This window comes from Dipodomys spectabilis, unplaced genomic scaffold, assembly GCF_019054845.1.
Source record: "Dipodomys spectabilis isolate Male_0828 unplaced genomic scaffold, ASM1905484v1 ptg000069l, whole genome shotgun sequence".
Lineage (NCBI taxonomy): Eukaryota > Metazoa > Chordata > Mammalia > Rodentia > Heteromyidae > Dipodomys > Dipodomys spectabilis.
In genome coordinates, this window is record NW_024870746.1 from 14917872 (window position 1) to 14941928 (window position 24057).

At 36.5% G+C, this 24057-nt stretch overlaps 1 protein-coding gene across 1 annotated transcript in view; it reads right to left on the minus strand.

Moving 5' to 3' along the window:
* Positions 1–11187: 11187 nt before the first annotated feature.
* Rrp15 (ribosomal RNA processing 15 homolog) overlaps positions 11188–24057 on the minus strand; it is a 34056-nt gene continuing 21186 nt past the window's right edge. Inside the window, exon 5 of the mRNA XM_042682246.1 lies at positions 11188–12478. Within this exon, the coding sequence (XP_042538180.1) occupies positions 12371–12478 (108 nt within the window). The 3' untranslated portion in view covers positions 11188–12370. The remainder of the gene's footprint in view (positions 12479–24057) is intronic.

Sequence of the window (24057 nt, forward strand, 5' to 3'; positions counted from 1 at the left end):
TACAGTGGATTGCCCAGGTTTCCAGGTCAGGGAAATTGAAAGACAATGCTTCAGCCAGTAGCCCATCTATTCATTAGCCGGTGAGTCTATTCACTTCTGTCATGTGGAATTCGTACAAGAGGCTAGAGCAAACTACTCATCCCTAACTTGGAGTTTTACCCTTCGTGTCACAGCAACAGCATCTGCTACCTCCTTCCTCTCATCCAGGGAAATAACTCTGAGATTTTCTTACTGGTTTCCACCATTAAAAGCCAAAGAGTGGGGAAAAGAAATACATGATTCTACTGAAAACTATTGTGCTACAAAAAACCATTTATATTCTTGTTGGTAACTTTGATTTTACAATTCTAAACTAATGACTAAGGCCTGGGCTTGGAGCTTCTAAATACAGCATTTGCCTAACACAAACAAGGCCCTAGGCTTGATGCTGTAGGCTAAGCGGAAGAGGGAAAGGAGATACAAGCTAGATGATGATGATGATGATGATGATGATATGCTCTGGGGCTTGAACTCAGGGCCTGGGTGCTGTTTCTAAGCCTATTTTGCTCAAGGCTAGCATTTTACCACTTGATCCACAGCTCCACTTCCAGCTTTTTGGGCAGTTTATTGGAGATGAGAACCCCTGTTTTCCCAGTATTTGATGTTGGTATAATTTGGGGAGGGGAAGGGAAAAGCAAATCGTTTAAATAGGGATACAGGTGAACCCATTGCAACAATGAGATGTACAAGATGTTACATCGAAAAACGAACTTTACAACTTTGGCAGGGGGGAGTAGTAGAGGGGTTGGGGGGGGGAGATGGGAAGGAATGAGAAGGGGAAACAAAAGAGGAGGCAACAATGCTTGATAAGAAATGTACTCATTACCTTGCCCATATAATTGTAACCCTCTGTATGGTATTTTCACAATAAAAAGCTTATTAATAATAAAATTTTTAAATTTTTTAAAAAAAAAGAACCTCAGGGACTTACCTGCTTGGGCTGGCCTTGAACCTCAATGCTCAGATCTCAGCTTCCTGAATAGCTAGGATTACAAGTGTGAGCCACCAGTGTCTGGCCTACATTTCAAGTATTATATACATTCCTGTGAACAAGTATGCAATAACTATAAAATAAGTAACACAGAAAACTACATTAGAGTAATGAAATGGAGAGGTTAGTGATTTCCTCATGAAGAGTAATCTAATTACTATTTTCATTTTATATCTACTGGTTAAGAAGTGAGAAGGAAATATGAAAGAACCAAGCACTCAGAGGAAACAGAAAAGAGAACTTGAAAAGAGGTGGTAAAAAATAAAGTGATAAATTCAAGTGATAAGGGATAGAAGACACAGGATATATCAGTAGGCTTGGAGGAGGGGTAAAGATAAATCCACCCCATAATAATAATCTTTAGTGGGAATACTATTGCACCCTTTGGAATTGTGATTCACTGGCTGATTCTTCCTAGTGGCTTTTGGGCCATTCATACTTGTATTTTTAAATCTCACTCTTTAAGAGCTCTAACTAGAGGGTGTCCTCCTTTGGAAGGCATATTCTCAAGGGACTGGGCTTTGTCACCCCAGGATCTTCCAGAATTAGTGGCAGTTTCTGGTTTCTTGCCACTGGCAAAATGTACCCACTAAAATAGCATTTCATGGTTGATATAAATAAACAAGCATATGAGGACAGTTGTTAAAGACACAACGACATGGGTGCATACTTAATAAAATGCTGATGCTAACCATTTTCCTTCCCATTTGGGCAGTGTTTGATTCTTCACTCACAGAATCTCCTCCAGCTGCACTTACCCACCATGGGGTATGGAGACTACATAGAGCAAGATACCAGCATGAGGTTGGTTGCAAAGGAGGAGGGGTTTGTAAGTAAAGTATTTTGGCCAAATAAAAATAAAAATATAAAAAAGGAAAAGAGAAGGCAAGTGATAGAGATAAGATTACTATGTTCTCATAATTAAGTACAATGAAATTCAAGTATTTTTAAGATGCATAATTTTTATATGAATTTATTTATATGTCATCATCTTGGATGATGACAGCAAAGTTACAAGCTCTTATTTCAAGCAATGTGGCCTTTCTGCTGCCACAATTAGTCTGCAATTAAGAAAGAAACCAAACAAAAAACAAAGGTCAATAGGAACTGCATTTAAAAAATACTTGTGTTTTTTATGACAGATGGAAAAACTTGTAAATAAGTACTTTAAGAAGCAAAGTATCTGTAGGTACTTTTAAAAACACAGCTCTAGAGAAGGTTTTCATTCATTAAACACAAGATTCTTGACCACAATGACAATTATTTCAAGTCTTAGAAAACGAAGTTCAAAAATTCACAGGCTTAGTTCTTATAACTAGGGTGACCATGTAATATAGCATATCATATAGACTCAAGCACTTCTGGAAGTAGAGAGGATGCAACTCATAAATATATTAAAACAAGAGGATGAAACAAGATTCTTCCAGATAGTCCACTATTTAAATGAAGCCACTTTATACTCATTCATCTGTTAGAATATATCAGACTTCCATTTCTTTTTGTTTTGAATAATATTTGATTTTATTTTTTTCCAAGCTTTTTCTTTGCCTACATATTCTAAAAATCTTATCACAAATACATTTTGAAAATCCTTCTCCAATTTTAGCATTCCAATGAAGCATTGGAAGAAATGGTTTGTTATGACTCTGGAGACACAAACGCCAATCTCCTGTGCAGAAAGGAAGAAGAGAACAGATACAGAATACAATAATCATTAGGAATGAAGAAGCATTTCATGTACTGTGTACAGAGTTTGGGAAATTAACTTTTTAGATTTTGGAACACAAACAAAAAATACAGAATCTCAAAAGTGAGAAGTTCTGCCCTCTCCCCAATTTAATGCCAGTACAAAAGACAAGGAAGTATTACATGCTGACAGGTCACACGATAAAACTTTCCATGCTGATCATTCCTAATAAACCACTACTTCAAAAACATAGCACCTGAAAAGGCACGCACTGGAAGAATTGTTTCCTGCTAACTTAAAATGTTTGGGGGATCAAAAATCTCTACGATATTTAGTTTCTCTTTAGATTTAACGTATCCCACATCTGCATTTTCATAGTTCCAAGGAAACAGTAACAAGTGACCATAAACTAAAGGAACAGAACAAAAAATGGCTGTGTCACTGTGACTCTTACAACTCAGTAATACACAAAAATGATTTGGACTACTGGGTAAATACAGAAAACATGTTCTTGGTATTTGTTTCTTTAAGAGGTCTTTATCTTATAATTTTAAATTAATTGGGATCATTAATGACCAGCCATAACAATTAAATTTGATCAATGCTATAGTAATAAGGATTATTTAGAAACTAGTCACTCACTTGTGGTAAAATAATAAAAGTTATAACGGTAACAGCTTATTCAATGACAGCCTAAATCATGCCACCTAGAGGAGAGGAGTGGTATAAATTACAACTATATTTTGAGAACCCCAAATTATGTCCTTTTTACTGAGTATTTTCATCACAGTTCATTTAATTTTAAACAATCAATTAATCACACCTTTGAGTTATCTCATATAAGTAACAAAACACAAGGAACCACAGCAAAATAAAATTCCAATCAACAGAACTATTGGAGACCAGTCCAGTACAACAATAGTTCCATTATCACAGCACCCAGATAATTAAAATGTTATTTAAATTATCAGGCAAGAGCTATATAAATTCCCAGTAGCACAATACATAATAAAGTGATAGCATTAATCAAAACTCTGAGATGATAGAACTCTATAAACTTCCACTACCAGGAAAAGCTTCACCTTCTGTTACCTACTGTCTTCTCCCTTCCACTGTGAGATGTAACTGAGACCAAAACACTGAATATGCTCTTCATTTTTCTAGGGCAAGAGTTCAATGTTTAGAAGCTTGTTTGCTACAAGACATTGGCCATCTAAATTGAGAGGAATCAGTGCTGTGTATCAACTCTGTGACTCCAGCCTAGACCTGACCACACTAGTTGTGAGTGACCTCAGGCAAGCTCTAACACCTACTGTCTGCCTGCTTACCTACTCGGCTATGGAGAAGGCTATGGATTAAAGGCATTATAAAACCCTTCACTGTCTGGCATATGATAAATGATATGATATATATATAACTGGTTGCTACTATTACTTGTTCTGTTCTTTAACTTGAGTGAGTGATGAGATTATGGAAGATGGATGAAAACAGTACTTTGAATACAGTAGTGCACCAGTCCACAAGGGATGTTTTAACACTCCATAGAGGATGTCTGAAAGTGGATCCTTGTGTTAGTTTGCCTTTGTTTATACATGCATACCTACAATAAAATTTAATTTGCAAATTAGGTACAGTATGGGATTAGCAATTACAAATAAACCTGAACACACTAATAAACCTGAATATAGTCGAAATCATAGCAACCTCAGTATGTTTTATTTTTCTCTTTCCTTATTAGGTCAAAAATTTCACCTTTTTATTTAAAGGAAGCACTTATGGCTTCTCTTTGGCATGAACTGTCAGCATTAATCTTTGTGTACTTGGAGGCCTATACTAAATAAAAGTAGGGTTATTTGAATGTATGTACTGCAATGCCACACAGCTCATGTGCTAGCCAAGATGGCTACTAAAGGCAGTAGCTATATATAGTAGACAAAAGAATGATTCATGTCCCTAGAAGGACACTACTCTGAACAACACGTGACAACTTTAAAGCATGACTTACTTCTAAAAATTTCCATTTAATATTTTAAGACCACGGTTGACCATGAGTAACTGAAACTTCAGAAAACAAAAACCACAGATCAGGATGAATTACATGATATCAAGAAAGGAGACTGCCACTTGAAAATACACTTTTATTAGTCAAGAGGCACATGAAAACAGACACATGGAAGAAGAGTCAAAACTTTTTGTTTACTGTTCATACTATTACATAAAATTTAAAAGACAAAGTAGAAGTCTAGTATGTAGGACTCTATCCAGTTACCCAACCCATCTCTCGCTGAACCTCAGAAGAGTTCTACTCAAGATTTAACATGGGTTCTAGAATGCAGTTACTAATAACCTCTCTTAGTATCTCGTTAAAAGTCAGGATTACTTCTCAGTGTGACACTTGACTTTCTAAACTATCAAAAATTATATAATTACATTTTATCTAATGCATTCTGGCATTTAAATTTTTTGTTTTTATTTCCCACAATATTGACATTTCCGTGAACATGTGTGACATGTGTTTGCATGTCCCTACAGAGACCATCCTAAAAAGCAGCAGAAAAACAGAAGTTTCATAGCTGACATAAAGGTCCTCAGATCACTGAACATGTAGGCTGTTTAGAATTTTTGACTACTAAACACAATGTTATAATGTAGCTCACAGAGCATTTTCTGTAACCAAGATCTTACATAAAAAGGGCTTCCAGAAGTAGGGACAGTAGACCTCAGTAAGGGGCTACTATCTGTCATAAAAGTACTTTTGTGTAGAGAATATTCTACCTAAAAGAGAAGCATTTACAACTATGTTGATCAGAAGTAAATGGCAAATCTATGGCCCAGTATCTAATCCTCTAAATGCCTACCAGAGAACATTTTGAGACCCAGCTACACTATGCATGTTACTCTAATTCTTATACAAACCATAGACTGTGACTCTCCGTCCACTAGTTTCACAAAGTAAGATATTTTATGGTGGTAAGAGTCAGTTCTGATTCCAAAACCATGCTGTCTGTCATCTAATAAGGAACGCTGGGTTCTCTTAAAATATCCAATGCACATATAACATCACTTGTTAAACAAGTGTATTTGAGAGTCTTATTAAGGGGTAAGATATGGCTGTCATGACTCATGCGATCTAGTTATTCCTAGCATTGCTGCCATTGGTAGCGAAGGATAAGATCATGCTGAACCTTTTGAACTATGAGCTTTTATATTTATAGCCAATTTAAGAGAACTCAGTATTACTGTACAAAGACAAATATTACTCTTGTGCTGAAACAGCTCTGATGTTACACTTGTTTCTATTCAGTATTTCAGGGTAACTGCTGTCTGGCCCGGTTCCTTGTTTTTAGACCTGATGTCACCCCATTGTTTATGTCCTATCCATGGATCAGGGAGATTCATTTTTACCTAACACTGAAGTCTGGCTCGGCAGGCACAGAAGGTGATCAACAGCTGCCCGACCACCCACGTACTCGGACATAGCTCTTAGCTGTCTCTCCATTCTGAGCCCCAGTTGGTCCTGACCCCATACAAATTTGGTGTTCTCACTTTGATGTTTATGAAGCGATTGCATTAAAAATGCAGGATAATGAGTCAGGGGTTAGAGAAACTGTTATTTATACAAATGTGGTTAACACCTCATCATTTTAAATGGGCTGTGCGAATAACACTCATTGTGCTCTTTGTTTTCTATTTTCTCCAAATCTGCAACCTACATTTGCTCTGGCAGTATATGTGGTATGTACTGCAACAGAATAAAACTCTTAAACCACTTCAGGGTCCTGCAACTACAAGCTGTTTTTCAAGAAGCCTCTCAATTGAAGAGGCCCCCACATACAAGTCTGAAACATGGGAGCTCAGTACTCACCTGGTGTCTGTTACCTGTGGCTCTATCATTGCTCAAACAGGTCTTTGTGGTATATCACAAAACCATTCTTTCAGAATAAGCTTCGAAGTATGGCACAGTCATTCTAGAATCTCCAGGTGATCATGCTAAAGACAAAAATCTATTTATAATTAATAGCGGCCTAACATTTAAGGACAACAGTCAGCCCAAGCTATAATTATGAAGCAATTTATTTTTTCCAAAACCAGTTAAAAAATAAAAAAAATTCTATCAATGAAATTACACTCGTATTTGTAATTGCCTAATAAATTAAATCTTTAAAAGCTTATGGGAAAAGTTCAAAATAAAAATCACTGTATGAGACTAACTACATGCTTTTTTTTTAAAAAAAAGTGTTATTCTCTTTATTGTTGGAAGAGATTCAATAGCCATATGTTGCTTTGCAATTTGGAATTAAATAAAATTAAAGAGACTGTTCCTCTGTATTAACAAGCCACATTTAAAATGCTTAGTAGCCACTAACACTGCCAATATAAATCTTCCATCATCACAGAGGATATGTCAGAGACAAATCATAAGGAATTATGCCTGATTAAAATGAGCACACACTCATGCTATTGAGGGGATTAGGGAGGTAAACAATGGTAGACCTGGTATTCTCAAAGTTAAGGCCAAAAAGACCCACCACACATAAAGATAAAAAGCCACAAATCCTATCTCCCTACTTGTATGTTCAATAAACTAGGTGAAAAATATTAATGATTCTCTAAGCTAGGAAATAGGAATCTACAATTATTTAAGAATGATTAGAAGATATTGTCTATCTGCATAATTCTGAATAAATTCATTAGAACTCAATGTTTTGAAATATTATCCAGTTCTCTAAATGTCTTATATTTATCTCCAATATCTCTCTCTGTTGCTAGAGGCTTGATTAGTATACTTAACCAGATTTCAGAAGAGCTCACCTAATGACAAACTTACAAAGCCTTCTGCTGTGGGTAGTCAGTGTCTAACTCATCTACCCAACTGGCCCCAATTCAGACTGACATGGGAAGGAAAGAAAAAGGCTTTGTAGGCACAAAGATCTCTTCTTGTTTCCAAAATTCTGATCTGTCAATTCACCTCAGTCTTCATACACATACTATCTACAGGGCTTAACAGCCTCTAAACCTACCACCAAGAGAAGACAGTGGGGACAAATTCTAATTATACTGATTCCAACATATGAATCTGAAACAAGAGTAAGTCAGCTCAGCTTTTCTCACCAAAAAGTGTTTCCCAATAAAAGCAAACACATTGAGCACTAATATACTGTTATAGTCACAGCTCTAGACAAGAGACTTCATTATTCTAGCTACCTTATAAACAGACAACCTAGATTCCATGAAAACAGCTTTATTACAGAGGTTGACTTGTGTGTGTGTGTGTACGCGCACCAACCAATCCTGGCACTTCAACTCAAGGCCTGGGCACTGTCCTTGAGCTCCTTTTGCTCAAGACTAGCACTCTACCACTGAGCCACAGCTCCACTTCCAGCTATTTTTGTGATTAATTAGAGAAGAGTCTCATGGATGTTTCTGCCCAGGGTAGCTTGGAACCATTATCCTCAGAACTCAACTTCCTGAGTAGCTAGGATTACAGATGTGAGCCACTAGTGCCCAGCCAAAGCTTAACTTTTAGTAAGTAATTTTAAATACTGGGAGATAAATGGCTTATATCACTGTTTAAACTGCCACACTACTCAAATAATAGAATAAGACCTTATTGCAGACATTTTCATCAACAAATGAGACTCAACTTTTTGGCCTTTACAGCACTAAAATCACTCCTTATTTTGCCACAAACAAAATATTCAAGTAATTCTAGTATAATGATGCTTACTCAAAGCTATCTAAATGTTTGAATTAACTTTCAAATTCCATTAATGAGGTAAGAAATATGGGAGCTAAAGTTAGATTCTATCTATGATACAAACAAATGGTTTTCTACTAAAAACTACCCATAAGTATATTCTCTGAGAAATTACAAAAGTTGTCTAGTGTGGTGGTACATACCTGTAGCCCCAGCTCCTCAGGAGGCTAAGGAAAGAGAACTACTTGAGCTGAGCATTTGGAGGTTTGCCTGAGCAGCACATCAAAATTCTACCTAATTTTTTAAAAATTACAAATGTTAAAAAAATACATAGTACATTAAGTGCTGTTTTAAAAACTCATGTGAAACAAATGTATCAATATTTTACACATAACCATACTCTAGTTATTAAAAGATTCTGAAAACATTAAATTCCCTTACCATTTCACTAATGACTCAAACATATATATTAACAGAAGTGTATTAATTTTTTTAAATGCACATATAGCCAAATGACAGTAGTTCACATCTGTAATCCTAGCTACTTAAGAGAGGGAGTTCTGAGGATTGCCATTCAAAGTCAACTTAGGCAGGAAAGTTGATGAGACTCTAAGCTCCACTTAATTAAGCAACAAAAAAGCCAAAAGTAGAATTGTGGCTCAAGTAGTAGAGCACTAACCTTGAGCAAAAAAGCTCAGGGGCAGCGCCCAGGCTCTGAGTTCAAGCCCTAGGACCAGCATAAGCAAACAAAACAAACCCCAAATGTAAGAAAGGACATAGACTATTTTTCTGACTCCTACTTGTATAGATGTTTATGCTTCTGATTCTAATTTTAGGTATTTTCTTATGGTTTTGAGTTCCTTAGCACATTGGTCACCCTATCTATACTTTAATTAATCACACTTCTAAGGGACAGCACCTAGGCCCAGAGTTCAAGCCCCATGACCAAACAACAACAACAAAAAAGAGAAATAGCTAGATGCTATTTCTCATACACATAATCCTAGGTACTTGGCAGGTACTTGAGAGGAATGTGGTTCAAGGCCAGTCCCAGGAAGAAAAGCTTGCAAGATCATTTCTCAACCAATAGCTGGGTGCTGTCATGTACATCTGTCATTCTATGTGGTAAGACAAGGTCAGGAGGATCACTGTTCTAAGCCAGCGAGGGCAGAAAAGTCCTCCCTCTGTGGAGGAAGACACCATCTCCACAGAAAGAAGCTACACAGAGGTGTGCACTTGTTAACCCAGCAAGGAATGGAGGCTGAAAGTGAGTGGATCATAGCTCAAAAAGTTGGACTCTCTCGAGAAAGTAAGCAGTGAAAACCTCAACTGGAAGCATGGCTCAGAAGCAGAGGCTCTGAATTTGAACCCCAGTCAGCGCTGCAAAACATAAAAATAAAGATGAAAGTGACTGACTCATTACTAGATAACTTGCTAACAAAGTTAAAATAGCAGTGTCTTACTGAGATAAATGAAGGAGACAAAGAAATGGGACTTCAGTTTTCTTTTTCTCCTTAGACAATTCAAACACAATGTAGTAAATACAGAATAGATTCAGAATTCATTATCAGATGTGAGAAGAATTTAAATGGTGTATATAAAAGAGAGGTAACAGAGCTAGACTATGTAGAAAATTCCCCTAAAGATATACACTTAACAGTTGGGTGGGGGTAATGGACACCTTAATCCCAGCTCTTAGGAAGCAGAAGTTAAGTGGATAGTAAATTTGAGGCTATACAGAATGAAATCTGCCTCAAAAAAAAAAAATGAGGGCGATACTTAGCTTTCTTTTTTAAATGTTATTTTAATTGTGAAAATACTGTACAGAGGGGTTACAATTAAATGAGAAAGGTAATGAGTACTTTTCTTACCAAGCATTGTTGCCTCCTCCTTTCTTTCCTCTTCCCATCCCTACCCTGCCATTACCACTGTGCCCCTCCCCCAAGTTGTAAAGTTTGTTTTTCGACCTAACATCTTGTACATTTCATTGTTGCAATGGGCCCATCTGTATCCCTATTTAAACAATTTGTTTTTTCCCTTCCCCTCCACAAATTATACCAACATCATCAAATACAGTGAAAACAGGGGTTATACCTTGGAGGGACATACAAAGCAACAAAGAAATCATCTTATAAATACGTTAGAAACAATAGCAAGATAGAAAAACCATTTGAGTCCTTATCTTGGGGTTCATTTGGCCTAACATCATGCTCTCCATTAGATTCCTAGCTATAAATACTAGTTTCTAAACAGAAGTATTTCATAGCAACACGCAGAAACATAGCAGGCAAACTTTCATTTGTAACACAAAACCATGTCACAGCTTTCTAACACGTGGTACTTCCTTTTTCTTAGTTATTATGAAATAAAATCACTTCTGAAAGAAGAAAATCTGTGAATATTCTCTTCTGTTCAAGCTGAAAATCTTGCCTAACTTTCCTAAATAAAATTCTATAAAAGTACAAGCTTCAAGAAAACTTTTCAGTCAAGAAGAAATTATTTATCTGCTTTAATCACCAGAGCATGACATTCAAGAAAAAGATTTGGAAATTGTTAGTATGACCCATCAACAATTTGATAAAATACAATTTTTTGTTCTGGGGAGACAAAAGTTTTTGGGTGTCTCATGTTTTTTTTTTTTCAAAATTTATGTCACATTATGTTGAAATATTTATCTGCTTTGTTATTTATTTCAGGATATTTGCCATTTCTGTATAATTGCTGAGGAATAGTCATATTTATTTATATTAAAATAACAAAATGGGACAAACATAAAAAGGCATTTTGAGCTTTATTATTTTAACCACTTGATACCCTGGGCATACAACTTTCCTTTATGATAAAATGTACCAAGGCAGGGGCTCAGTTAACTTTATTCATACAACACTTGCAAAACTCGTAAGAGTTTGACAATATAAACATCTCAGTTCCAGTGCATTGTTTGGAGGGAGGATTATCCTTCAATATTTAACAGATGCAAGTGAGGACAACTGGGTGGTAGGAAGGAATTATTTTTACTATGGAAAGATGGGGAAAGAGATGGATCATTTTCAAAAAGAAACAGATCATATTTATTAAGTAATTCCCTTATAAACTTTAGAGCTTGGGCCAAGTTTCACAGAAATTTTGAACGGGTATTAAAGTCTTGCTTTCTTTCTCTTTTCTTCTTGTTTAACAACTACACACCAAAGGTCATCCAATTTCATAACCTTTTGGACAAAATATGGAAGCAACTCTCAAATCTGATGCAGTATCTGATACAGATTACTTGTTTAATGATTCCATCACTTCGATGGCTGGCAGTCTATTACAGAAAACTTAAGCTAATTGAATAATTAGAGGAGGGAAAATAGAGAGCCACTAACTAAAGCATGTTAAATATGCATCCTAATTCACTGGATAAGTTAAATATGAAAATTTCTAACTCAGTAACTGATGCAAATACCACCTAACTACTTATTATTTGGCATATAAAAGGAAGAGACATAAAAGTAGAGTTCATGTTTCTTAAATGCCATTTTCATGAAAATTAAAGGCAATATCCCCAAATGAGAAATATTATAATTTTTAATTTTACTACATCAATCTTCTCAATAGTTTATCAAAACAAACAAACAGGACACCAATTATTTCTTTATAGTACAGATACTGACAGGTAGAGGAATATGAACTTGAGAGTCCACTGTAATTAGGTGCTGGTATTGTAATTTTAGCAACACGCCAACAGATATAATCAACATGTGTAAACATAAAATGATTCTAGCAAATACATATCTCTTGTCAAACAGAAATGTTACTTTGTACAAATTCTGAGGAAAAAATACTTAAAACTTTACAAAGGCTGAAAAGATAACTTTTAAACAAATGACGTCTATATAACTCCCTGTCAGAGGATGAAGCATTTGTTTCCTATGCTATGTGTCGGAGTCACTTGCAGATAGATCCTGGTCTGCCGTCACTCTGGGCCATCACTCTCCTTGTCCCAGTCTTTCATAGATGCTCCCATCATGAAGTCATCGCGGAGGATCGTCCAACCGGGGCCCTCTTCTGACTTCGCTTCACTCTGAGAAAAATTAGAATCAAAATACTCAGAAATCAATTAAACCATAAGAAGATTTAGAAGTCCAAGGTACAAAACAAACTTCTCAATGCTTAGGTTTACAATACAGGTGGAACCAAAATAACTTATAAGTTGATTTTATTTACACAAAATAATGAATAGGCCAATATATAATAAAGTACTATTTATAATGAAATGATTAATACCCTATAAACGATGAAAGCAAAATAAAAAAATTCTGGAGCAAGGTAAAAACATGCAATCTTGGTCTGGCATCAATTTTTATAATTTTGACAATAAACATACAATAAAACAATGTAACCTTGAATGATAATTTATTAGAAAAAATTGGGGAAATTATTTCAATACAAATAGAAATTTAACAAATGCCTTTAAACCAAAATAAATTAAAGGCAAGAAAGAGAAATGAACCTCAGTATTCTGCTACAGTTTTATAGATGGTATCTCATTTAGCATTTTATAAAAATTTGAACCAAATGTTCTTCATTTAAGCTATGATCCCTCTACCTGATCCAATCATGTAATCAAAGACTAATCACATGCTAAATTTATAAATAACTGAAACAGGCAATAAGCATAACAGGCAGTCAATTCGTTGCACTGTCCTAACAGGATTTATGTAATACATGAGCCTAAGAAACATGCTTGCATTCCATGGGACAACAGTACCACCTTGTGGTATTAATTAAGTAATACAATACCAATGCATACAGAACTCTAAGAACTATGATCAAGTATACTTCTCAGTGTTCAGAAGACTGTGACAAAAAAGAAGTCCTTGTCTTACAGAGTTAACAATCTATATATGTCTATTTATTCCACTTAAAGATTACCGAACTTGAATGTAAAAAAGCAAATTTAAAAAACCATGTTGGAAACATGTGCTAGACTGTTTATTTAACTCTGCTAAAGCTTCTCTTTTTTTCTCTTTTGAAACACTCATTCTATTAAGGGGGGGAGCATTTTGACAAATAGGAAGTTTATTGGATCATTCCTATATTCCTGGAATCAAAAAATACTTTGTACTTAAACCCTGAAGACTGGACAGCAAGTGAGTCTGGGTGAAAATTTCAGAACTTAATATCCACAGTTGTATAATTTGACCAACATAAAGAAAAAAAACATCTGTGCTAAAACATTTTAGAACCAATCACAATGGATTTTTTATTTTATTCTGTTTTGTTTGTGTGGGTCCTAGGGCTTAACTCAGGGTCTAGGTTGCTGTTCTTTTACCTTTTTGCTCAAGGCTAGTGCTCTACTGCTTGAGCCAGTTACACTTGAGGCTTTGTGGTGGTGAATTATAGATGTCTCATGGACTTTCCTGCCCAGGCTAGCTTTGAACTGCAATCTTTAGATCTCAGCCTTCTGAACAGCTGGTATTACATGCATGAGGCACATGTCCCTGGGCTGACATAATAGCTCTAATGCTTTTCATCTTGTACTAAGGGGAATAAAATGAGAAAGCAGCACTCTAATCATGATTTGTTAAACCTCTCCAGCCCTTATTTCTACAATATGAAACCTGTTTTCTGGAAACTGAAATTCTATTTCTACTGGATTAAGCTACTTCACTGGATAAGAGGCCATTTTCTCTGATATTCAATTCAAGCTTTGTCAATTTCTTCACCTTCATTAACAGAAAAGCTACTTTCCCCCCTCCTAATTAACACCCCCAATTAGAATACCTTTTCTATATAATTAGCAGTTCAAAGCCCTCAATTAAACTCTAAAAAAATGTACAGCTATCCAAATAACTAACTAGCAAAACTACTTGTCCTAACTTGATATTGTGTTTACTACATATCAACATCTCAATGTTAAGTCTCCAAACTGAAACAACTACACCTACCATACTGTCAAAGTTTCCAACCAACGACAGGCCAATGGCCACATTCGTGACTTTTATGCAGTAAGTCCACAGAAGGACTTCCCTTGACAGTCAGTCCCCTCTATTAGCCTGAGATACTCTTATTGGTAAGCACCAGAAAAGCCAGAGGCAACAGATAAACCAATAAAGGGAAGAGAGGCAAGAAAGAACACAGGACAACACACACCTTAAAACACTGAAAACAGAAAAAGAAGATAGAGAGGGAGAGAGGAACACGAAGGCATCATCTTTAAAAGCTGACCCGCTCATGCCAACATTAAAATTAACATTATAATTGGCATCACCATTCAGTAGTAATGGTCCCATGCTATTACTTCTGAATAGGAAACTCTGGGAGATAAGGCCCAGAAATCCACTTACCCAAGCTATCCAGTGATTCTGATGCACATAGAAAATTTGTGAGCCACCAGTTTATAGACAGATAAATACTTCTTAGCAACATTTCTGGCTCACTTTTATAAAGCCAAGTATATGGTATAGCTAAGAGGAAAAGACTTTTGAAAGTACATTAAATTTTGTAAATCTGTCATTAAGACTGGGTTCTGTATGCCTTAAGTACAGCCGCTCCTGAAGCCATCATTACTGTTGTGCTCTGATGCAATGATTTGCAGAAAAAAACAAAGGATTTACTGTGAACAAGTCTGGGTCAACATTTTTAAAACAGATATTCTATATAGCAACTGTCAGCAGGGCAGCTAAGAAAAGTACTATTTAAAAGGCACAAAGATGGCTGCTCAAGAAACATGCAGTAAGAAAATAGGCAGATTGCCCATGGCCAGGGGGTAGTTTGAACATCAATGTTTCTGCTCCAGTGCAGTATTCAATAAAACTACAGCACAGTGACTTGTTTAAAAGATATAAGCTATAAGGACAGGAGCAGGGATACAACAGAAACACAATTTTAGAAGGTCAAGGGCTTAGGGTATAGGTCAAAGGTAGCATACTTGCCAGCATGCACCAGGCACAGTGGGATGTGTTCTCCACAGCACCTCAACAATGAAATAGATGTAACTGAAGAAACTCCTTATATTGGAAGTAGAGGGTACTGGGGTTTGAACTTAAGGCCTCATGCTTGCTGAGCTATTTTTCAGATAGAGCCTGTGCTTTTGCCTAGGTTCAAACCTCGTACCTCTAGCCTCCTACATCCACCTCCTGTGTACCAGTTATTACAACCTGCCCCATCATACTTCATTTATTTCTTTTCCACACAGAACCTCCTTAACTTTTTGTTTGTTTGTGTGCCCTGGGATGGCCTCAATTTACAATCCTCCAAATATCCACTTTCTGAGTAATTACAGAATTACAGGAATGACACCATGATGCCCTGTTAGGTGAAGAAACTAGATAAGTATTAAAGGAAGCTAACTCCTAACACTGCAACTGTAAAGTTGATAGTCAACTTATTTACACTGCATCGTGTTCAAGAAATAGGAGCTGGTAGTCTTGGGTATTTCTGCAAGTAAGGGTCAGAGTGGAGGGACTAAAATAAAGAGAAGTGAGTGGAGGTTGCTCTTGGAGAAATCAATCGACCTCGAGAGTCCATTTCCACAGTTGTGCCATAGACCTGAGGTTTAATGTCCGTGGTCTACACAGTCAACCACACAGGCACAGAACCGGAAGGAAAACCCCAACTCTCTTCTGACATGGGGCTTCCACAACACTGGAGGGCAGACATTCTTCCCCAAGGCAAACTATGAATAAAAAATAAAAATAAAAAATTCCCACCAGAAAACTGTAACATTCATACATTCAAACCTAGCAGCAAGGCACACTCAAAGAGAACATTTTTACAGGAAAAAGTCACTAGTATCCACAGGAAAATGTTCTGCATAAAAGTTATATGAAACATTAAGTAGATAACAAAAGGACTGGGAATGTGGCTTAGTGGTTGAGTGTTTGCTTAGCATGGATGAAACCTTGGGTTTGATTACTCAGTACCACATAAACAGAAAAAGCTGGAAGTAGCACTGTAGCTCAAGTGGTAGAACACTAGTCTTGAGCAGTTATTGAGAGTTAATGAGAAGCTCATTAACAAAGCCCAGGCCCTGAGTTCAAGTCCCAGCACTAGCAAAAAAAAAAAAAAAAGGAAAAAGGAAGAGGAGGAGGAGGAGGAGGAAGAGGAGGAGGAGGAAGAGAAAGAGGTGGAGGAGGAAGAGGAAGAACATAACAGAGTATGAAATTTAAAACACGATGGTAGAAAAAACCAATGAGAGTAAAAAGACAAAAGCAAATGACAAAAAAGAAGAGAAGAAAATAAGGAAATAAGGCAGATAAAATGAAGATCAGTAAATTCAATAGATAATTAATAAAGAATTCTACCCAAGAGTGAGCATAGACAGAAAGAAATTAATTTTATACTGAGTAGTCAAGTGTAAAAAGAGAATGAGGCATTTTTGGACATGCTTATACCTCCACAAAACAATCCTAAGACAAAAAAAGACATACAACAGCAAAACAGGTGGTCTACCACAGGAAAAATATCTTGAAGATCAAAGTGAAAGACCACTCCAGAAAGAAAGCTTCACATCAAGCATAAAAGACATTCTAAGCTGGGTGCTGGTGGCCTTTAATCCTAGCTACTCAAGAGTCTGTGATCTAAGGACTGCAGTTCAAAGCCAGCCTGGCAGGAAAGTCTGTGAGACTCTGATCTCCAATTAACCACAAGAAAACCGGAAGTGGCACTGTGTCTCAAGTAGTAGAGTGTTCACCTTGAGCCGAAGTGCTCAGGGACAGTACCCAGGCCCAGAGTTCAAGCCCCACGACTGACAAAAAAAAAAAAAAAATCTACAGCAGTGTGACTACAAGGAAAGACATGCTAGTGTTTTCACCACCATGCTATCTGCCACTGCACTTCCATTCCTACTTATGGATGCTTTGCCAAAATTTAGGAGTAAATGGAGAAAAGACAAAAGTTGCAAGAATCACCAACGAGAAGTCAGTCCAAGAGAAATTCTGAAGATCGCAAGAAATTTAAATCCCAGAATAAAAACTAAACTCAAGAAAGCAATTGACCCAGACAAATGAGAAGTCTTCTAAGAAAGAATGTCTCATAAAAACTGTAGCAATGAAGTTTCATTGTGAAAAGTTAAATAAACTGAGGTTAAGTAAATGCTAAAAATCAAACAATTATAAACTAGGAAAAACAAATGAAAAACACATGTAATATTAGTAGTAGACAATACGTGCACAGATATAATATTAAATGTCAAGTAACGATTAACTATGTTGAGAGCACAGAGAAGAAAACACAGATTATAAGAGAACTAAATCTTTGCCTATAACAGGAAGTCAGTAAATAACAGAATTGATCATTCCAAAGCTACAACTGTATACACATTAGTTGTAAATAGAGAAGTATAAATGCCTACTCGATTACATAAAGGACAAGGAGTGGTTCCCTTAGGGTAGAAGCTATGTAGTAGGCAGAATGAGGCAGGAAATATGTTTATTAGTAAAATGTGGCTTTCAAAGTACATGAAAAAATTAATGTAAAAGAAAAAAGCAAAAACGAAGGGGGGGAGGGGAATATACCTATCATCGCTATAATCTTAAATTTCCCAAACTTCTTATAACGTCCTCCAAAACAATTCCCAAGAAACTATTTTTGGCTTTTTCTAAAAAAGCTAGATTGTTTCTGCTTTACTTTCTAACTTATTCAATGAAAGAAAAAAAAGTAAATCAATGCTAAGATAATCAATAAGAAAACAGCATATCAATAGCCTAATCATCTGAAATAACCTAAATGCACAGAATAAGAACTAAAATATACAATGAACATTTTAAGATAATTTCCATGGAAGTCATAAATTGAAAAAAAAAAGATCACACATTACATTTACTGATTATGTATACCAATTTCAATTTACTATATCTTGTCCATAAACCTGATCTACCATTGAGTACATTACTTGGAGTGCCTACAAGGGAAAGATGTATCAGAAATTTTAACAAGGGAAAGCCTGAAGCACATTCCAAATATGCCTTTCACTGGAGAAGCTTTCTTGGAGTAATTCCTGAATAGGTTTAAATAGTAAGTCATGCTAAGAATGAAGAGTTTTTACTTTATTTGTAACACAGAAGTAGCAGCAATTTGATATATTCTTTTTACAACAGCAATAAAAACCAAGTGAGTTCTTCATTTGAATGTTATTATTCTGCGGATTTCTACAATGTAAGTCATAAAGTTCAGGAGGTCGAGTACTGAGAAATAAAACCTTTTTAAAACTAAGCATAAAAACAGTTATATGCCAGGCACCGGTGGCTTATTCCTATAATCCTAGCTACTCAGGAGGCTGAGATCTGAGGATCACTGTTTCAAAGCCAGCCTGGGCATGCAAATCCATGAGACTCTTATCTCCAATAAACCACTCAGAAAACCGGAAGTGGTGCTATGGCACAAGTGGTACAGCGCTAGCCTTGAGCTGAAGAGCTGAGGGACAATGCTTAGGCCCAGAGTTCAAGCCCCATAACCGACAAAATAAACAAAACAGTTATATATAGGTATTTGGTAAAGATCTTCCTACCCCTAGGATCAGCCTAGGATCAGTTGGTTCCACTGCTCTCCTGCCCATGGCTAGTGAGAACATCATGATGAGACCATGTGATGGAGGAACTGTTCACCTCATGGCAGCCAAGAGGCAACAGAAAGAGGAAGGGCACCTTTCAAGGACCTCTCCTTATTCAAGGACCTCTCCTTATCCCTCTCTCTCTCACCCTTTTCCTCCTTCCTTCCCTCCCTCCCCCTACTTCTCCTTTTCCTTTCCCTCTCCATCTCTCTCTCATGATCTCTCTTTTTCCTGAGCTCTCCTGATGATGACGCCTGTAGCTGTGCAAATACTATGCACACAGTCTCCATCTCTAATAAAACCTCATCCTTACATATAGGTTCCTGGAACACATTTCAAATCCAAACTACAGCAACTATGTTAACATCTAAGTATAAAATACAATCAATCAAAACTGATCAACCTACTGAGTGACTACAAAGTAACATAGATTAAATGACCTAAAGCAACCTGCAAGATAACTTTTCATGCTTACATGGAAAAGTAAAACTAATTAAATACAAAAACTAAGAGCTTAATAAAAACCAAATGATTCAAGAAAACAAAATAGACTAGTATCCCCATTGCCCTGGCTTTATTCAAATGTTTAATCAAGATTATACAGTAGCAGTCTGTGTCAATTTTGACCAAGGAGACAACTTTTCACATTAATCAGCTTCTACATCAACAAGCATACACTGGAAAGTATTGAAAAGAACACTGAGCGAGAACGTTTGGAATTATTCATTAATCTAACACCAAATCATTAAGAGCTTCATTTCATTTCATATGTTGAAGGGAGAAAATAAAGTCAAACCTTAAAAAGTCACATCTTTATTTAGCAATCAGCAATAACTGATTTCACTGCCTTCTCAAATAAGAAAGTTCACTTTTCATTCTAATCTAGTTTCATCTAAATTAAGAGTGCTAAATTAACCTACTTGTGTTGTTAATTTTTTTAATTAAGTTATTTACAACTTTAGTTAGTAATGTACCTATAACTGAGTAAAGCCTATTTGAAAATGCTTCCTGTGAAATAAAGAATATAAAAGAAATCTCTATATTAAAATAAATGTTCTGGCAGAGTTCCTGTGTGAAATGTAGCCCTTGTTTTTTAGTGGAGAAGGGGGTTGGTTTTTATTTTTTTAACTATTCAAGACACTTTTTTTTTTTTTTTTTACAATACTAGAGTTTGAACCCAGAGCCTCATAGCATGCCAGGCATATGTCTATTGCTGAGCATTTGATTTTCAGTAAAATTTGATTTCGTTAAATGACTAGAAGTTAATTCCAACAGGTAAATGTATAAACAGTTTCCTAAATCAGGCTCTTTAGTTTTGTAGTCATTCACCCTACATCTGAATCCAGATTCTATTGACTACTATACATGGGAACTGGGTAAGTGATGTCCTGACCCTTAAAATTAGAGTTTCACTTCTTCTGAAAGACCTATCTACAACAAAAGAAACACTAATAAGCCATCTCCCAGGCCCTCAATTAAATACTTTTACTAGCTGAAGCCCACAGATGCCTTCTATCTCCAGAACCCCCAATTTGGGAATCTGTGATCTAATAATGTTCTGTATACAACTCATAAAGATAACACAAGTCAAGTTATGGCAGCCTCCTCTTAAAACCCATACTTACTTCTTGATACTGAAAATCCTGTCAGTAATATAGCTATTTCAGCACAACCTAAAATGAAGAACAAGGTAAAAACGGACCAATTTCTAGTTCTTCAAAATCTAGTTGAATTATTTTGTAAAAATTGTGCTTTACTAGATTCAAATACATTCAAATAAGTGAAAAGTTTTCAAACTGAAACATAATTATATTAAACTATTTTAAATATCTTTTCAGGTATCTAACAATTTACATAAGAAGTCTTTGAAGTTTCCTTTAATATTGGCTTCCAGCTGTAGAATTCTCCCTTGAGAAGTATTTTTTAGGAAAAAATATGCATACTAAAATATTTGCCTGTGAATGTATATACAGTGCACCTTTCTAAGCACTTTGTGTCTTTCCATACTTAAGAGGGATTCTCAACGTGGCAGTCTAGTTCTAGAATCTGTGGCCTCAGTTGCACAATATGAGAATATACCCAGCATGTATAACACACATTCCCCCCAAATATCCTTAACTGCCTACTACATGAAGTTCTGATTTTAGCAAGAAACTGTATTCTTTTGACTTTAAAAAATGAACTGTAAGTGCAACCCAGGGACCCAAGATCCACTTATATGGGACAATTATTTGCTTTTTAAAACTTCAGTATTACAAATGTGAGTATGTTTTCATACATACACCATTAATTTTAATTTCAAGTATCATTAACTAAAGATTTCTATGACATTCCATAATAAGTGGCTCTATCCTTCACTTACACCAAGTTTCCATGTCAAAATGCTGATAATGCCATATTGCCAAACATCAACTCCCACTAATTACAACCGCTGTTCAGGAGAAACTACACTCCCCATCAAAACTAAACTGCCTAGGTAGAGAAGTGAATACAATGAGAAACTGGCTTCACACTCTTCCTCTTCCCATGAACCGTAATGTGTACAATCCTGCTCATTCTCATTTCAAGCTTGGGAGTCTGCAGCTTTTGTCTCAAATCTAATCTATTTAAGCATTTTCAGTAAACAAACATTAAGCTGAATTATTTACAAAGTTTGGATTCCACACATTCCATTAGAGCAGCTTTTATGTGAAGTAAAATACTGTTGCCCTGCAACAGGGGCAATTAAGGACGGATCTTCTCACCCTTTTGCAGGACCCTCCACACCCCAACTCCACCTGAAAACTATGTCCTGAAAAGGGCTTCCTAACTACCTGTATGTGTGGAAGTCCTCCCATTCCTAGACTTCTTTCTTTCTTTCAGGAGCAAGAACTCTGCAGTCTAAGAAGCAGAAAGTCTGGGTTATATATCAACACAACAAAGAGCTTGTAAGATACCAAGGAATCCAAGTATTTGAAAAGCATTCCCAACACTAAACACTTAGCTATGAAGAAATTACAAGGTGGCATTTAAAAGAAATGTATGAGAAACAGAGCCTCCTAACTTAATTCTGTTTGACATTTAAAGAGTTCACCTCACAAAAATCAAAAAAAAATAAACACTAAGAGTCTTCCTTCTGGACTTTTGTTGAAATTTGTTGTCTCACAATCACTACGGAAATTACTTTCCTATTAAAACTAGCTAGCATTTTCCCTCACTACAAAATTACTTTTGTGGCTTAATTGTAAGAAAACAAAACCTCAACATGATATTTTTTTTTCAGCTACAAGTATGTAATCCAAGAGTACAAGTAGCATATAGCCCGTGCTTTCCCAAGAGCAGCCCACATACCCTGCAGAGGGTCACAGATCTAAAGAGCACCGCAGGTACGTGTATCCCGCCTTCAGGTGAAATGAAATCCTACAGAATCTGACAGGATTTAGTTGGCTTTAAAAAAAAAAAAAGAAGCAAAAGGAATAATGACAACATCCAAGACTAAAGAATAACACTAATGACTTCATTCATAATATCTTGGACTCTTGATACAATCAAATATGCTATTAAAACAAATGAAGATGTGGCTCGAGCACCAGCCTTGTGAGAATCAAGCTAAATAAGAACATTAGGCCCTGAGTTCGAACCTCACTACCTGCAACAAAAACAAAAATCCCTTTGAATAAGTACAGGATCAGAATGGGAGAAGAAACGTATTATTAACTTATTAACTTTTTAATATGGTCCTTAAATAAATGTAGGTTATTTTGTAGCCTTAGTGTCTAAACCCAATGCATCCTGCTGCACACTGGTATGTGCAAAATGTGGTTGTATTTATTTGGTCTTAGGGAAAGATCGTGTGTTCTGAACTAGGAGTTGCCTCTCTCTCTGAAAATTAATTCTCTAAAGCTAGACACTTTTCAATTTGTTCATGGAAAAAAATTCTCTGAAATGTATAATTTACCTTTTCAGACTTGGCCAACAGGCTAATGTCCTTAAAGACACAGAGCAGCAGCTCTGGCCACCAGGGGTTTTGTCACCAAGGCACCCTCTGCTCCTGAGACATGCTGTTTCCCTAACTACCGAAGTCCTGAGCTTCACTGTCATCCTTGTCGCTTCTCATAAGGGTCTGCAGCAGGCACTGCTGCCAAGTCTCCACCTTTCAAACATGCTCCAATTTTCCTACTCCTGATTTGGGGCAAAGCTGTCACGTATCTGAACCAATTTGGGGAAACTGTGAAGTTCACTTATTTATAATTCCCCATTTCTTTTCTGCACAACATGCTAGTCTCAAATCAAGTCATTCTGGACCTCCACACTGACTTCTCAAGTTTTCTGGGTTTTGTTTTGTTTTTCTGTTTATCACCAATACCCCTCCCTCCATCCTAACACTATTTTTTGTTTTCAGAGACAGAACCATGATGGTTGGCCTTGAACTTGATCACCCATCTCTCAGCCACTGCAGTGCTTGGGATAGGCATAAATGATAATGTCCGAACCAACACAATCTTTATTCAGATTCTCCCCTCTAGATTGGGTTATGTCAGTAACTTCTCACTAGGTGGTCTTATGAATCCATCTTTCCCTTTTTGCAATCCTTTCTTTACCTTAGAAACAGTCAAATCTGGGGCTGGGAAGGTGGCTCAGAGGTAGAGTGCTTGCCTTGCATGCCTGAGGCCCTGGTTCGATTCCCCAGCACCACATAAGCAAAAAGAAAAAAAAAGCTGGAAGTGGCGCTGTGGCTCAAGTGGTAGAGCGCTACCCTTGAGCTGAAGAGCTGAGGGACAGCGCCCTGGCCCTGAGTTCAGGCCCCATGACCAGACCCCCCCCCCCCTAAAAAAAAAGAACCAGTCAAATCTGACCATGACACTTATCTGATGAAAATTGGCCCCTGACTAAAAACTAAATTCCAAATATCTTAATAGAAGATCTGAGATTTAAAGTTTGATCTCAACCTACTTCCTCAGAATCTTCTTTATCCCCATCCATCAGCAGACACCCTATATTCCAACCTCTATGTGAGAAGAAAATAGAAAAGAAATAAATTAGTTGGTTCCTGTTTGGGTTCCACTAACCATAGACCAAAAGAACTGTATGTACACCAAACATGAAGGAAACTGTTCTTCATTATCCCC